This window comes from Astatotilapia calliptera, chromosome 6 (assembly GCF_964374335.1).
Source record: "Astatotilapia calliptera chromosome 6, fAstCal68.1, whole genome shotgun sequence".
In the NCBI taxonomy this organism is placed as follows: Eukaryota; Metazoa; Chordata; class Actinopteri; order Cichliformes; family Cichlidae; genus Astatotilapia; species Astatotilapia calliptera.
Genome location: NC_137427.1, coordinates 28,471,053 through 28,488,590, shown reverse-complemented (window position 1 = coordinate 28,488,590; position 17,538 = coordinate 28,471,053). Strand labels below are relative to the sequence as shown.

The window sequence follows — 17,538 nt, the reverse complement described above, 5'->3', positions numbered from 1 at the left end:
TTGCGGAAGGGGGGAAAAATACAAATAAAAGATGTGACTGAAAAAAAATGAGTGAAAAAAGTGATACAATAATGAGCTTTGATACTTAATAAGGTAAAAAAAAATCTATGAGAAAAAAAAGCATGAGTAAATAAACTCAACAGTCGAGTGAGACATAAAGAGAGTCTTTGTAATGTGGACTGAGATAACAGAAGAAACAGGAGACCAGGAACAGATTGTGAGCAGAACAGCTTGAGGTACTTCTGCACAGCCAAAGGAGGATGCCATATAGCTGGAGACGGGGTGGGGGGACTGGGCTGCATGCCGAGGCTGCCTTGTTGGCGCAGCTCCTGGCTATGAGGTGCCCGAGCTGGAATGCGGCACCCCTCGTCTACATCAGCTGATACTTCAGCGACGCTTTCATAGATCTACAACGGTCATACGGAAAGAACGACAGACTGGCCCACTGTTTTCCAAAGACCTCCCACAAACCAGAGGCCCTCATACTGATATTACCACTGGAGTCCCCAGTGGGCTGGATTAAAAATCATTTTCAATTTTCATCATGTCATTTTAATTTGAAAAAAAAAGATGTACAAGAACAAAAGCGTATTTAAAACAGTGCCTCCTGAATTACAAAACACCTTTTTTGTGAGGTATTCAGAACAGGACACGGGGGGGCTTTTCATTGTGCTCATTGTCCTCCTGTGCCATGCGTAGGAGAGGAAGCCCCCCTGCCAGGTGGCAGGTTCTGGGCAAAGGGGGGCCGCTGGCACCGAGTACTCAAACATGTTCCCAAAACAGGATTAACAGAGGCCACTATCCACACAGGTCCAGCACTCCTGTTTGCACTTTATTCTACCCAAACAGAATTATCATCATCTCTGAAGGCATAGCCAAGAAAGATAAAGATTTCTGGAAAAAAAACCCTGAAAAAAACAGAAAGAAAGACAAAAGGGGGCTAGAAAAAGATGGAGAACAAAAAGAAAAGGAAAAAAACATTCCTAGGAGAAAGAAAATAGGCCAGCACGTCTGGCAGCACAGCTTCCACATGACTTTGATTTGAGGAATATATACCGGTAAGTCCGACTTTTGAGGTTTCATAAGGTGCTGTGTGTGTGTGTGTGTGTGTGTGTGTGTGTGTGTGTGTGTGTGTGTGTGTGTGTGAGTGCGTCTATGTGGTATGGATTGACATTTGACCTGCGCTGTACCTGGGCTCCGGGGACATTTCGACTTTTTGCTGTGTATTCATGTGTCCCCCTAAAACATGACTTGTAAATGCATTTTTAAGTGTCTAAATAATAATTTTTTCTACTTCTTATGAGGTCATTATTTATCTTTTGACCTGTATTTGCTTAAACTGTAGTGTAAATTCATTTATTAAACTATAATTAAAAGATTTTCTGATTTTCTTAAAAGTCCACCTATACCCCTCACCTGATTTTTGTGTATTCCAGTGTATTGCACAGCGACGTTTCGAGTTAGAGTGGATGTGTGTAGGTACTGCAATTTAATACACATTTTCAATACACACGGCCGGAAGTCATTGTGATTGGTAGGCTATATATATAGGCGGTACCTACAGGAAACGGCGCCACAACTTTCGCGCGCGTGCCCTTTAACAAGTGTATGTCGACGGCAATACGAAGACGGATTAAAAACACAAAGGTAAGCCTTTTTTAATGTAAAATGCACCATGACTTTAATACTATATGAAATTATAGGTGCACAGGCCTATATTAAACTGGTTTAATTTATGCTTTATGGACTGTTAGTGAGTCTTTGAAGAAGTAAAACGGCCCCAGCGTTTGTCATTGAGTAAATAAAATAGGGCTGACGACTAACCGCGTCAACGCGATAAAGCGGGCTAACCCGTGTTAGGATTTACTCGGTGTTAAAGCATTATTGTGGCTTAAACGTGTTAATGCCGACATCGCGACTAACGCGATTAACAATTAAACCAGCGCAGTCTGAGTCAAAATCCCTGATGTCGCTGTTAGCTAATTTCGGGCAGTTTGTCCAATGTCTGTCCATTCTGCTGACAGCCCTAAAATAAAAGCAAGGGTATAAGTGTATTTAGTCGTGTATTTATTTATATGCCTGAAGAAAAAACTTCTTACAGTTTTGATGCCTAAGCTTTCTCAGTACTTGTATCACTCTCTGCAGTCGCCATTACAGAAATGTCACATGTCGCCATTTTGAGTACTAGGCCTTTAACATTTTAAAAGAAGGCATAAATTAGCACTATGAATAAGTCAGCTGTGTTTATGCTGTAAACTACACTACTGCTAGTTCTGCTACTACTGATGATGATGACAATGATGACGATAATCGTAATACTTTATATGCTTTGGTAATACAGCCAATCGTACAGGAGAACATGCGAAGGAGACTCATTCCTCCACGGGAGGATGCAGTCTGTCATGTTTCTGCTGGAAGGGACAAACTGGGACTTGATATCCACTACATAAATGCCTTCAAAGGTAAGTTGGTCTTTAGTTTGGATTAGATTTGGAGTTTGTCACTGTCTTTTGTCACTCACTTGGTATGCCTCTGCAATTCAGGTCGGGGCATTTTCACGACTGTTCCATTCCAAAAAGGAGACTTTCTTTTGGAATACAGAGGTAAACTCATAACAAAAGAAGAATGTGAGCGGAGACACAGAGTTTATCATGACAGCCTGAAGGTGTTCATGTTTGAATTCAAGTTTGATGGAAAACTCTGGTGGTGCGTATTATATCAGTGTAGTTTGATTAAGATTAAATTACACATTGCTTTTGATTTATGAAAAAAAGCTTCCTAACTAGTTAAGCTAATACTTTTTTGCCTAACCCCACAGTGTGGATGCATCTCAAGAAGATGGGTCATTAGGCAGACTTGGACTGATGTGGTTGTCGTTGACAAGTGCTAAGATGAAAATATTAAATATCAATGGAAAGCCCCATCTATGCTTATTTGCAAGCAGAGACATAAGTCCAGGTGAAGAAATAGACTATAATTATGGTGACTCGGATTGGCTCTGGAGATGCAAGGTATTTCTACAATTGTACTTTTTGGAACTGATAAATTGCATACCCTAAGCCATTTTTACATTTGTACCTACTCAAATTGGCTTAACGTGACTTAGGGCATCTAGTTTTTCACTGAAATTGAGTATCACCTACTGTGCCTGGGGTAACTATAGCAATGCAGCCGAGCATCCAGTGATATAAATGCCACAGCAAGCATGGACGTCAAGGTGACAAAATGCCTGCTGCTCAGTCTATACTTTAGTGTTCAATTCAGGGATCACGCTGTTAATTTTGGTCGCTATTTCAAACATTTCAGAGTTTCAAAAATGATGGCTTGGATTTTCACGAAGGAGGCGCACTCATAACTTATCGAGTGACACCATTGACCAGCCACCTGGTGGCATTCAGTCTATGTCAAATTTTCTGATCACTTTGGATCACTTGGAACCTTGGTGCAGTAGTTACTGAAAAACTACATGGTACTATAACCTACTGGAAAAACAGGGGTAGGTACTAATGGAAAACAGGCAATTGTGATGGCTGCCACATCAAAGCCCTCTAAAAGCACTAAAAAAATATCAGCAGGTATGCAGAAATAAAAAATGGCTTTCGGTTTCTAAATTTTAACAGTGATTGATGTTTAATGTGATTCTACACAGCAAAATCTCCAGTGTTAAATTAACACTGGAGAGTGTCTATAAGGGTCCACACCTCTGAGTGTTAAATACAACACTGTTGAGTGTTAAATTAACACTTTTGACAGTGTTATATGTTTAAAAGTAACCTAGTCGGTTTTGAAGATTAACAATGGCTAACACTGAGCAGTGCTGATTTTCTAACACTGGAAAATAACTCAAAATGTTAGAAATATTCCAGTGTTAGAAAATCAGCACTGCTCAGTGTTAGTCTTTGTTAATCTTCAAAACTGACTAGGTTACTTTTAAACATATAACACTGTCAAAAGTGTTAATTCAACACTCAACAGTGTTGTGTGGACCCATATAGACACTCTCTAGTGTTAATTTAACACTGGAGATTTTGCTGTGTAGCCTCTTTAGTTAGATTCATTTTAAATTTTGTCCCTCGAAGATAAATGGGCCCTAGTGACAGTTCGTTGCTGCTACAGGTGATTGTTTTACTCCTTTAGCAATGGCTTAAAAAATAAAGAAATCACACTGACTATTTGTCTCTTAATCATAGGGCCTTAAATTCTCTATACATGACAGTGAATATTTTAAAGACAATAGCTTGAAACTTATCTTTCTCATACAGTTTATTTAATGTTTCAAAAGCCTCTTCAAAAATGCACTGTATATTCATTTTCTATCTGTTACACACGAAGACGGAGACCAGCCAGATTCAGAAGACTGTGAGCTGCCTAAAGCCGCAACCAAACAGCTTTCCAAACAATGATCTGATTTTAATGAATGTTTCTCATGCACGATGTGTACCTTACGCTATTTGCCAATAGTGAAATGGTCTATTCATCCTCTTGAGTGATGCATTTTTAGTAACTGTCAGATTACTGTTCTTTTGTCTTCATTCTCTATCTGTTACACACGAAGACTGAGACCAGCCAGATTCAGAAGACTGTGAGCTGCCTAAAGCCGCAACCAAACAGCTTTCCAAACAATGATCTGGACCTGAAACATCCAGAGCCTGAAAGGGTAAATATAATCCAGTGTACCACTTAATGAACTAATAATTTAATCTATCATCATTCTTTATGGATGCTGTGTGTGTGTGTGTTTGGCAGTCACCTGGGTGTGATGTGATTTACATGGACCGTGGCTTGTAGGTCCTTTTCATTGTTTCAAAGTGCAAGTCTGGATAACATCTGAGTGTGTGTGTGTGTGTGTTAACCACCCAAATGTGACTTAGGAGGACCACACTGTTATTGGGGGACTCCGTCAAAGTTTGCTTCATGGTGACATCACTCTGGTTTTAGGAGGGGTCTTCTCGTATGTCTTGACAGTTTGACCTACAGCATGCAGAACTGACTGCATGTGCTTTGTTTCTATGTTGAAATTTTTTGAAACTCAGGCTTGAACATTAAGATAGATAGTACTATACAACTTCTTAAGTTGTTTTAGGCACTTTTTACTGCTTTAGTGCATGGGCTCTCTCTGGCTGTGTACTCTGGCTTCTTCCCACAGTCCAAAGATGTAGCTTATGGGGTTAGGTTAACTGGTGATTCAAAACTGCCCTTTGGTGTGAATGCAAATGCTTGTCCTTCCATGTTAGACTGGTGATCTGTCCAGGTTGTACTGCCCTATGGTAGCTGGTATAGGCCCCAAAACTGCTACCCCACAATCCTGATAAGGATAAGTGGAAGAGGATGGATGATTGCAAAGGAATCAGTTGTTAACTATTGTAGCCAGTATTTTTTTCAGAAGAAAACATTTCTTGAGTGGAAAGGCCCCCCCCCACACACACACATGCAAATTAAAAACAGAAGCACAGGCCTGCCCAGTACAGTTGCAAGAAGAGCACTTGGTCTAATCTTTGTGCCATCTTTTCTTTGTTGCAGGATCTTGATGAAGAAATGCCTCAGCAAGACTCAGAAGCCATGCATTCTTCTTCAGTGCAAGATTTTGAAGAGGTAACATTGACCTAGGACAGATTTTAATGAATGTTTCTCATGCACGATGTGTACCTTACGCTATTTGCCAATAGTGAAATGGTCTATTCATCCTCTTGAGTGATGCATTTTTAGTAACTGTCAGATTACTGTTCTTTTGTCTTCATTCTCTATCTGTTACACACGAAGACTGAGACCAGCCAGATTCAGAAGACTGTGAGCTGCCTAAAGCCGCAACCAAACAGCTTTCCAAACAATGATCTGGACCTGAAACATCCAGAGCCTGAAAGGGTAAATATAATCCAGTGTACCACTTAATGAACTAATAATTTAATCTATCATCATTCTTTATGGATGCTGTGTGTGTGTGTGTTTGGCAGTCACCTGGGTGTGATGTGATTTACATGGACCGTGGCTTGTAGGTCCTTTTCATTGTTTCAAAGTGCAAGTCTGGATAACATCTGAGTGTGTGTGTGTGTGTGTTAACCACCCAAATGTGACTTAGGAGGACCACACTGTTATTGGGGGACTCCGTCAAAGTTTGCTTCATGGTGACATCACTCTGGTTTTAGGAGGGGTCTTCTCGTATGTCTTGACAGTTTGACCTACAGCATGCAGAACTGACTGCATGTGCTTTGTTTCTATGTTGAAATTTTTTGAAACTCAGGCTTGAACATTAAGATAGATAGTACTATACAACTTCTTAAGTTGTTTTAGGCACTTTTTACTGCTTTAGTGCATGGGCTCTCTCTGGCTGTGTACTCTGGCTTCTTCCCACAGTCCAAAGATGTAGCTTATGGGGTTAGGTTAACTGGTGATTCAAAACTGCCCTTTGGTGTGAATGCAAATGCTTGTCCTTCCATGTTAGACTGGTGATCTGTCCAGGTTGTACTGCCCTATGGTAGCTGGTATAGGCCCCAAAACTGCTACCCCACAATCCTGATAAGGATAAGTGGAAGAGGATGGATGATTGCAAAGGAATCAGTTGTTAACTATTGTAGCCAGTATTTTTTTCAGAAGAAAACATTTCTTGAGTGGAAAGGCCCCCCCACACACACACACATGCAAATTAAAAACAGAAGCACAGGCCTGCCCAGTACAGTTGCAAGAAGAGCACTTGGTCTAATCTTTGTGCCATCTTTTCTTTGTTGCAGGATCTTGATGAAGAAATGCCTCAGCAAGACTCAGAAGCCATGCATTCTTCTTCAGTGCAAGATTTTGAAGAGGTAACATTGACCTAGGACAGATTTTAATGAATGTTTCTCATGCACGATGTGTACCTTACGCTATTTGCCAATAGTGAAATGGTCTATTCATCCTCTTGAGTGATGCATTTTTAGTAACTGTCAGATTACTGTTCTTTTGTCTTCATTCTCTATCTGTTACACACGAAGACTGAGACCAGCCAGATTCAGAAGACTGTGAGCTGCCTAAAGCCGCAACCAAACAGCTTTCCAAACAATGATCTGGACCTGAAACATCCAGAGCCTGAAAGGGTAAATATAATCCAGTGTACCACTTAATGAACTAATAATTTAATCTATCATCATTCTTTATGGATGCTGTGTGTGTGTGTGTTTGGCAGTCACCTGGGTGTGATGTGATTTACATGGACCGTGGCTTGTAGGTCCTTTTCATTGTTTCAAAGTGCAAGTCTGGATAACATCTGAGTGTGTGTGTGTGTGTGTTAACCACCCAAATGTGACTTAGGAGGACCACACTGTTATTGGGGGACTCCGTCAAAGTTTGCTTCATGGTGACATCACTCTGGTTTTAGGAGGGGTCTTCTCGTATGTCTTGACAGTTTGACCTACAGCATGCAGAACTGACTGCATGTGCTTTGTTTCTATGTTGAAATTTTTTGAAACTCAGGCTTGAACATTAAGATAGATAGTACTATACAACTTCTTAAGTTGTTTTAGGCACTTTTTACTGCTTTAGTGCATGGGCTCTCTCTGGCTGTGTACTCTGGCTTCTTCCCACAGTCCAAAGATGTAGCTTATGGGGTTAGGTTAACTGGTGATTCAAAACTGCCCTTTGGTGTGAATGCAAATGCTTGTCCTTCCATGTTAGACTGGTGATCTGTCCAGGTTGTACTGCCCTATGGTAGCTGGTATAGGCCCCAAAACTGCTACCCCACAATCCTGATAAGGATAAGTGGAAGAGGATGGATGATTGCAAAGGAATCAGTTGTTAACTATTGTAGCCAGTATTTTTTTCAGAAGAAAACATTTCTTGAGTGGAAAGGCCCCCCCACACACACACACATGCAAATTAAAAACAGAAGCACAGGCCTGCCCAGTACAGTTGCAAGAAGAGCACTTGGTCTAATCTTTGTGCCATCTTTTCTTTGTTGCAGGATCTTGATGAAGAAATGCCTCAGCAAGACTCAGAAGCCATGCATTCTTCTTCAGTGCAAGATTTTGAAGAGGTAACATTGACCTAGGACAGATTTTAATGAATGTTTCTCATGCACGATGTGTACCTTACGCTATTTGCCAATAGTGAAATGGTCTATTCATCCTCTTGAGTGATGCATTTTTAGTAACTGTCAGATTACTGTTCTTTTGTCTTCATTCTCTATCTGTTACACACGAAGACTGAGACCAGCCAGATTCAGAAGACTGTGAGCTGCCTAAAGCCGCAACCAAACAGCTTTCCAAACAATGATCTGGACCTGAAACATCCAGAGCCTGAAAGGGTAAATATAATCCAGTGTACCACTTAATGAACTAATAATTTAATCTATCATCATTCTTTATGGATGCTGTGTGTGTGTGTGTTTGGCAGTCACCTGGGTGTGATGTGATTTACATGGACCGTGGCTTGTAGGTCCTTTTCATTGTTTCAAAGTGCAAGTCTGGATAACATCTGAGTGTGTGTGTGTGTGTGTTAACCACCCAAATGTGACTTAGGAGGACCACACTGTTATTGGGGGACTCCGTCAAAGTTTGCTTCATGGTGACATCACTCTGGTTTTAGGAGGGGTCTTCTCGTATGTCTTGACAGTTTGACCTACAGCATGCAGAACTGACTGCATGTGCTTTGTTTCTATGTTGAAATTTTTTGAAACTCAGGCTTGAACATTAAGATAGATAGTACTATACAACTTCTTAAGTTGTTTTAGGCACTTTTTACTGCTTTAGTGCATGGGCTCTCTCTGGCTGTGTACTCTGGCTTCTTCCCACAGTCCAAAGATGTAGCTTATGGGGTTAGGTTAACTGGTGATTCAAAACTGCCCTTTGGTGTGAATGCAAATGCTTGTCCTTCCATGTTAGACTGGTGATCTGTCCAGGTTGTACTGCCCTATGGTAGCTGGTATAGGCCCCAAAACTGCTACCCCACAATCCTGATAAGGATAAGTGGAAGAGGATGGATGATTGCAAAGGAATCAGTTGTTAACTATTGTAGCCAGTATTTTTTTCAGAAGAAAACATTTCTTGAGTGGAAAGGCCCCCCCCCACACACACACATGCAAATTAAAAACAGAAGCACAGGCCTGCCCAGTACAGTTGCAAGAAGAGCACTTGGTCTAATCTTTGTGCCATCTTTTCTTTGTTGCAGGATCTTGATGAAGAAATGCCTCAGCAAGACTCAGAAGCCATGCATTCTTCTTCAGTGCAAGATTTTGAAGAGGTAACATTGACCTAGGACAGATTTTAATGAATGTTTCTCATGCACGATGTGTACCTTACGCTATTTGCCAATAGTGAAATGGTCTATTCATCCTCTTGAGTGATGCATTTTTAGTAACTGTCAGATTACTGTTCTTTTGTCTTCATTCTCTATCTGTTACACACGAAGACTGAGACCAGCCAGATTCAGAAGACTGTGAGCTGCCTAAAGCCGCAACCAAACAGCTTTCCAAACAATGATCTGGACCTGAAACATCCAGAGCCTGAAAGGGTAAATATAATCCAGTGTACCACTTAATGAACTAATAATTTAATCTATCATCATTCTTTATGGATGCTGTGTGTGTGTGTGTTTGGCAGTCACCTGGGTGTGATGTGATTTACATGGACCGTGGCTTGTAGGTCCTTTTCATTGTTTCAAAGTGCAAGTCTGGATAACATCTGAGTGTGTGTGTGTGTGTGTGTGTTAACCACCCAAATGTGACTTAGGAGGACCACACTGTTATTGGGGGACTCCGTCAAAGTTTGCTTCATGGTGACATCACTCTGGTTTTAGGAGGGGTCTTCTCGTATGTCTTGACAGTTTGACCTACAGCATGCAGAACTGACTGCATGTGCTTTGTTTCTATGTTGAAATTTTTTGAAACTCAGGCTTGAACATTAAGATAGATAGTACTATACAACTTCTTAAGTTGTTTTAGGCACTTTTTACTGCTTTAGTGCATGGGCTCTCTCTGGCTGTGTACTCTGGCTTCTTCCCACAGTCCAAAGATGTAGCTTATGGGGTTAGGTTAACTGGTGATTCAAAACTGCCCTTTGGTGTGAATGCAAATGCTTGTCCTTCCATGTTAGACTGGTGATCTGTCCAGGTTGTACTGCCCTATGGTAGCTGGTATAGGCCCCAAAACTGCTACCCCACAATCCTGATAAGGATAAGTGGAAGAGGATGGATGATTGCAAAGGAATCAGTTGTTAACTATTGTAGCCAGTATTTTTTTCAGAAGAAAACATTTCTTGAGTGGAAAGGCCCCCCCCCCACACACACACATGCAAATTAAAAACAGAAGCACAGGCCTGCCCAGTACAGTTGCAAGAAGAGCACTTGGTCTAATCTTTGTGCCATCTTTTCTTTGTTGCAGGATCTTGATGAAGAAATGCCTCAGCAAGACTCAGAAGCCATGCATTCTTCTTCAGTGCAAGATTTTGAAGAGGTAACATTGACCTAGGACAGATTTTAATGAATGTTTCTCATGCACGATGTGTACCTTACGCTATTTGCCAATAGTGAAATGGTCTATTCATCCTCTTGAGTGATGCATTTTTAGTAACTGTCAGATTACTGTTCTTTTGTCTTCATTCTCTATCTGTTACACACGAAGACTGAGACCAGCCAGATTCAGAAGACTGTGAGCTGCCTAAAGCCGCAACCAAACAGCTTTCCAAACAATGATCTGGACCTGAAACATCCAGAGCCTGAAAGGGTAAATATAATCCAGTGTACCACTTAATGAACTAATAATTTAATCTATCATCATTCTTTATGGATGCTGTGTGTGTGTGTGTTTGGCAGTCACCTGGGTGTGATGTGATTTACATGGACCGTGGCTTGTGGGTCCTTTTCATTGTTTCAAAGTGCAAGTCTGGATAACATCTGAGTGTGTGTGTGTGTGTGTGTGTGTTAACCACCCAAATGTGACTTAGGAGGACCACACTGTTATTGGGGGACTCCGTCAAAGTTTGCTTCATGGTGACATCACTCTGGTTTTAGGAGGGGTCTTCTCGTATGTCTTGACAGTTTGACCTACAGCATGCAGAACTGACTGCATGTGCTTTGTTTCTATGTTGAAATTTTTTGAAACTCAGGCTTGAACATTAAGATAGATAGTACTATACAACTTCTTAAGTTGTTTTAGGCACTTTTTACTGCTTTAGTGCATGGGCTCTCTCTGGCTGTGTACTCTGGCTTCTTCCCACAGTCCAAAGATGTAGCTTATGGGGTTAGGTTAACTGGTGATTCAAAACTGCCCTTTGGTGTGAATGCAAATGCTTGTCCTTCCATGTTAGACTGGTGATCTGTCCAGGTTGTACTGCCCTATGGTAGCTGGTATAGGCCCCAAAACTGCTACCCCACAATCCTGATAAGGATAAGTGGAAGAGGATGGATGATTGCAAAGGAATCAGTTGTTAACTATTGTAGCCAGTATTTTTTTCAGAAGAAAACATTTCTTGAGTGGAAAGGCCCCCCCCCACACACACACATGCAAATTAAAAACAGAAGCACAGGCCTGCCCAGTACAGTTGCAAGAAGAGCACTTGGTCTAATCTTTGTGCCATCTTTTCTTTGTTGCAGGATCTTGATGAAGAAATGCCTCAGCAAGACTCAGAAGCCATGCATTCTTCTTCAGTGCAAGATTTTGAAGAGGTAACATTGACCTAGGACAGATTTTAATGAATGTTTCTCATGCACGATGTGTACCTTACGCTATTTGCCGATAGTGAAATGGTCTATTCATCCTCTTGAGTGATGCATTTTTAGTAACTGTCAGATTACTGTTCTTTTGTCTTCATTCTCTATCTGTTACACACGAAGACTGAGACCAGCCAGATTCAGAAGACTGTGAGCTGCCTAAAGCCGCAACCAAACAGCTTTCCAAACAATGATCTGGACCTGAAACATCCAGAGCCTGAAAGGGTAAATATAATCCAGTGTACCACTTAATGAACTAATAATTTAATCTATCATCATTCTTTATGGATGCTGTGTGTGTGTGTGTTTGGCAGTCACCTGGGTGTGATGTGATTTACATGGACCGTGGCTTGTAGGTCCTTTTCATTGTTTCAAAGTGCAAGTCTGGATAACATCTGAGTGTGTGTGTGTGTGTGTGTGTTAACCACCCAAATGTGACTTAGGAGGACCACACTGTTATTGGGGGACTCCGTCAAAGTTTGCTTCATGGTGACATCACTCTGGTTTTAGGAGGGGTCTTCTCGTATGTCTTGACAGTTTGACCTACAGCATGCAGAACTGACTGCATGTGCTTTGTTTCTATGTTGAAATTTTTTGAAACTCAGGCTTGAACATTAAGATAGATAGTACTATACAACTTCTTAAGTTGTTTTAGGCACTTTTTACTGCTTTAGTGCATGGGCTCTCTCTGGCTGTGTACTCTGGCTTCTTCCCACAGTCCAAAGATGTAGCTTATGGGGTTAGGTTAACTGGTGATTCAAAACTGCCCTTTGGTGTGAATGCAAATGCTTGTCCTTCCATGTTAGACTGGTGATCTGTCCAGGTTGTACTGCCCTATGGTAGCTGGTATAGGCCCCAAAACTGCTACCCCACAATCCTGATAAGGATAAGTGGAAGAGGATGGATGATTGCAAAGGAATCAGTTGTTAACTATTGTAGCCAGTATTTTTTTCAGAAGAAAACATTTCTTGAGTGGAAAGGCCCCCCCCCACACACACACATGCAAATTAAAAACAGAAGCACAGGCCTGCCCAGTACAGTTGCAAGAAGAGCACTTGGTCTAATCTTTGTGCCATCTTTTCTTTGTTGCAGGATCTTGATGAAGAAATGCCTCAGCAAGACTCAGAAGCCATGCATTCTTCTTCAGTGCAAGATTTTGAAGAGGTAACATTGACCTAGGACAGATTTTAATGAATGTTTCTCATGCACGATGTGTACCTTACGCTATTTGCCAATAGTGAAATGGTCTATTCATCCTCTTGAGTGATGCATTTTTAGTAACTGTCAGATTACTGTTCTTTTGTCTTCATTCTCTATCTGTTACACACGAAGACTGAGACCAGCCAGATTCAGAAGACTGTGAGCTGCCTAAAGCCGCAACCAAACAGCTTTCCAAACAATGATCTGGACCTGAAACATCCAGAGCCTGAAAGGGTAAATATAATCCAGTGTACCACTTAATGAACTAATAATTTAATCTATCATCATTCCTTATGGATGCTGTGTGTGTGTGTGTGTTTGGCAGTCACCTGGGTGTGATGTGATTTACATGGATGAAGTTTATTAGTTGATATCTGCAACTGAATTGAAAACACCTCACCTTTCCAACTGTCCAAAACAAATAAATGTTGCAATATTTTGCTAACAGTGTCACAATCATCGTCTGGTGTGCACAACAATATCATCTTTGGACAAGTGCATTCAGTGTGTGGGACTGGTTTCCTCCCTCAAGTGGCTTGGCTATAAGTGCAAAGGTGAGACATTTAGTGAATAGGTACATTATATAGTAAAAAGCATTAATGGAGTTCAACAAGTTAAGACTAGCTGAAATGAACACTGCTCCCTTTTTAATTAATGGGTGGTCACGTCTAATTAAAGAAATGTAGTATTACCTCATTGGTGCAGGACCTTGTAAAAATGGTATACTTGGGATTGTCCTCAATTCCCCATTCCATAACATAAACTGCTCAAAATAATAAAGGGAACACTTAAACGATGCGATGTTACTCCAAGTCAGTCACACTTCTGTTATATCAAACTGTTCACTTAGGAAGTAACACTGACAACCAGTTTCACATGCTGTTTTGCAAATAGAGTAGACAACAAGTGGAAATTATAGTCAATTCACCATAATAAAGGACTGGTTCTGCAGGTGGTGACCACAGACCACTTCTCAGCACTTATTCTTTCTGGCTGATGTTATGGTCACTTTTGAATGCTGGTGGTGATTTCATTTTAGTGGTAGCATGAGACAGTCTACAACCCAAACAAGTGGCTCAGGTAGTGCAGCTCATCTAGCGTAGCACATCAATGTGAGCTGTGGCAAGAAGGTTTGCTGTGTCTGTTAGTGTAGTGTCCAGAGCATGGAGGTGCTACCTGGATGTGGAGTAGGCCATAGGAGGGCAACAACCCAGCAGCAGGCCTTAAATAGTAAAACTATGTACTATAATTTCCAGTATTTGCTCTGTTTTTTGTCATATCTCGTTGTTAATGTGAGGTTTTTGGGGGGGTTGTATGTGTTTGGTTTTTTTGGGTTTTTTTCCCCCACAATTTCTCAGATGAAATTGCATTAAGTGATGCTGAAACAAAGGACAGTGAGAGTGAATCAGATGATGATGACACATCACTCACAATGTCGGCGTGTGGCACCAGTGAGCCTGTACATGCAGTAGCTGATTCCACAAACACAGCGCAGCCCCAAGACACTGTAGATTGTGGTAAGTTACCACTAGCTTGGTTTCTGTGGATAAAATGTTTGTTACAAATATTAAAACTTAATCAAATTGTGTAATCAGCAGATGAAGGACTACTCACAATGCCTGCAGCAAGTGAGACTGCTGCTCCCTCTGAAGGTAAGGGGTGCAGTTGGTTCTCGAAGCTTATTATTGTTTCATCACTTTGCAACATATGGCAAACTGCAGAGTGGTGGCAAAAAGTCACTTGGATGAGTGACAAAATGTTTCTCCCACTGAAAACGCTACGTCCAGATTAACAGAATCAACGTTTTGGGATTTACTTACCTGGATGATTGAGCATGCATCAAGAGACTTTTATTCAACTTTTTATTCAGTCTTTTATTCACAGCGGAACACTAAATGTTGTCTCATTTTAGAAATTTGATAAATTTTCAAACAGAATTTTAGCTCGTTTTGATATTGATGGTAGCAACACATTTCAGAAGTTAGTACAGGGTAGCATCCATTCTTTTAACAAGCAAATGTTTTTTGTTTTTTTTGTTTGGTTTTTTGTTTGTTTTAACTACTACTACTTTATATATCTTCCAGAGAAAAATGCTGCTCAATCCCACAATTCCCGAAGAGCTCCCAAAAACATGTGGTCCAAGGCTGAGGTTGCTGCAGTGATGAGGCATTTGAAAGACCACATAAACGAAGGGAAACTAGCCACCAAAAATGAATGCAGTCATTGCAAATTGGTAGAAGATCCGGTGTTGGCAGGAAGAACAGTTCAAAACATAAGAGATTTTGTAAGAAACAGAGGATTAACTGCAAAAAGGCAGAAAAAAATGAACTAAAATAACTGTTTAGAGAGCTGTGGTTTTACATCTTGGTCAGATTGCCAATTGTTGTTAACACTGATGTTCTGTTTAAAGAAAAAAAAGTTCTTGTTAAATACAGAAGTAGTTTGTATTTCATAATTTTTACATTTAATTTATTTAGGGTTTTTTTTGACGGGTTATATTTAAAATAAAAAATTATAAATGCATATTTTCTCCCCTTAATATTTACCTTTAAACTATTAAAATTCATTTTAAATGTTTTTAATTTTTCTGTTTTCTATATTTTTATATTTCTGTGGGAAGCGTGGGCATTTTTGTCCATAGATTTCTTTTTTTATTTATGGTTAAAATTAATGTTCAGATCCAAGAACACTAATAAAATGATGTTCCAGTAATCCTGTGTCCTGTCAGATGTGTATTCATGGTAATGATGAGCTATTTACATATTACATCATTGTCCCTTTAAAGACCCAATATTGCTTTTTTTGGACCTCATAAAACACATTGTTGTCAAGTGGACAATGTCTCCAGAAAACACAATAGAGTCTGGTTGGTGTGTATCAGTGTATCTAGACTTCTATAGGGAGTGTATGAGGTCTGAAGTGACCCAAATTTTTTTCAGATTTTTTCGAACACTTTAACCTCGCTCCCTTGGCTCTAAGTCCTTTCAAAAGGGTAGTCCACTTAAACCACCACCGGGCGGATTGACGTAGTATAGTCCCGCCATACCACATAGACCCGTATGTGTGTGTGTGTGTGTGTGTGTGTGTGTGTGTGTGTGAGCAGATCTAATTTGCAGTGAAATTCTGTGGGAGTTGTTTTGGAAATAAGCAACATATTATCCCCAAAGAAAACAAAGTCATACTCAACAATTAACAACTCATTTGCACGTTTTCCTGCTGAAATCCTGTCTTCTTGGACTGATTTTACTGTTGCGAGCACAGAGGTGAGCAAATTCATTACTGTTTAATCCCAACATTGTACAATCGGGATGATTAGCCGGGGGATTTACATTACTAGGCCATCAAAAGCAAGCAAACCTGCCTTCAGGCGTAAATTAATACATTTCACTGTAGCCTGACACATTATTTTAAAAATCGAACACGATTATATAAAACAGCTACAAAAACCATTCACTTCCCAGTAAGAGTAGAGCTGACAGTGAAAGAGAACTATCCCCTGACGCCAGAGCAAATGGCGTGAATGCCATGACAAAACAAGGTGGTAGCCAAAACACTCAGATCACACAGTGTTCCAAATCTTCAGGGCCTTTACAACATTCCCAATAATACGGGACAGTCAACCGGCATTCATTCATTAACTCATGTCAAAACTTGATCCTATCCCAAGGACCTGCGGTTCTTTTTAATAGCAATAATATAAAAAAAAAAAACACGGAGGCAAACACAAGTCTTGTTTATAATGATTTGGGGGTTTTTTTGTTCTTCTTTTTGTGTGAGAAACATTCAGTAAAAATAATTGCTCGTTTTCACTGTGATCTATATTTTTGGACTGTTGGTTCAATTTTCGATATTTTCCCTGCTTTTTAAGATATCAAATGAATTGTTTGTTCTTTGCTATTCCTGCCTTTAGTTTAGTTTTCAGCAAGTAAATCTGGTTTGATGAGATTGAGATCAGGTTAAACCATTAAACCACTTTGCTGCATTTGAAAAAATAAATGAATGGGCAGAAAGTACAGCTGCTGCCTATTCTTAAGCTTACACTACCTCGTTATCGTGGACTCAAATAAAAACATAGCTACCATATGGAGTGTGTTCTGCTGTTGGTGGAAGTGTGAATGAATTTTTCTTTATCATGCAAAAGTATCCTACGATCATCCACCACTGTTGTCTTTATGAATGTCCAGGATCTTTTGATTTAGCCAACTCCACTCTACCACCGTATTCTGATGATTTAGCAATTTGTAATGTTTCTGCTCTCTCTAAGATAAATTTGTTTGGATTCTGCAGCTCAAGCAGTGCTCCTTTAACCACATGTTGATGTTTTACTGCAACAGCTTCCAAATTCATAGGGTCAAATTCTGACCCTACATAATCGAGTAGCCCACATCTTTGAAATTACATTTCTAAAAACACAAATCCCTGATAAACTGTGCAAAAAATGGCAGTTAATGCAGTTAATGCAGTACTTTTGTTCAATCTCTCAAATTAAAAAAGAGAGTCTCCACTTTACTCTCATATTCATAATATCACTGTAACTTAATATGTCTCTATACACATTTTTTTAAAAAAGCATCAGTCTGGAAACATATATGGATCCAACTATTTTTAGTATACAGCCAAACTCTGGTAACAATATTCTTTACAGACAGTCTGTATACCTCTTTC

At 40.1% G+C, this 17,538-nt stretch overlaps 2 protein-coding genes across 14 annotated transcripts in view; one reads left to right on the top strand and one right to left on the bottom strand.

The window, feature by feature from the left end:
- Window positions 1-17,538, bottom strand: part of fat1a (FAT atypical cadherin 1a) — a 95,832-nt gene that overhangs the window by 33,327 nt on the left and 44,967 nt on the right. The window lies entirely within an intron of this gene.
- On the top strand, window positions 1,470-15,585 carry LOC145429477 (uncharacterized). 2 transcript variants are annotated; one of them, XM_080303043.1, is made up of 23 exons: window positions 1,470-1,647; window positions 2,342-2,462; window positions 2,544-2,706; window positions 2,819-3,011; window positions 4,556-4,657; window positions 5,521-5,592; window positions 5,761-5,862; window positions 6,726-6,797; window positions 6,966-7,067; window positions 7,931-8,002; window positions 8,171-8,272; window positions 9,136-9,207; window positions 9,376-9,477; window positions 10,346-10,417; window positions 10,586-10,687; window positions 11,557-11,628; window positions 11,797-11,898; window positions 12,766-12,837; window positions 13,006-13,107; window positions 13,322-13,427; window positions 14,232-14,390; window positions 14,472-14,525; window positions 14,958-15,585. In XM_080303043.1, exons 1-23 carry the CDS (start codon window positions 1,609-1,611, stop codon window positions 15,203-15,205), a joined length of 2,403 nt encoding a protein of 800 aa, XP_080159169.1. In that variant the 5' UTR covers window positions 1,470-1,608; the 3' UTR covers window positions 15,206-15,585. The 2 variants fall into 2 exon arrangements, with proteins under 2 accessions (XP_080159169.1, XP_080159168.1); XM_080303042.1 differs by having other exon boundaries at window positions 14,469-14,525.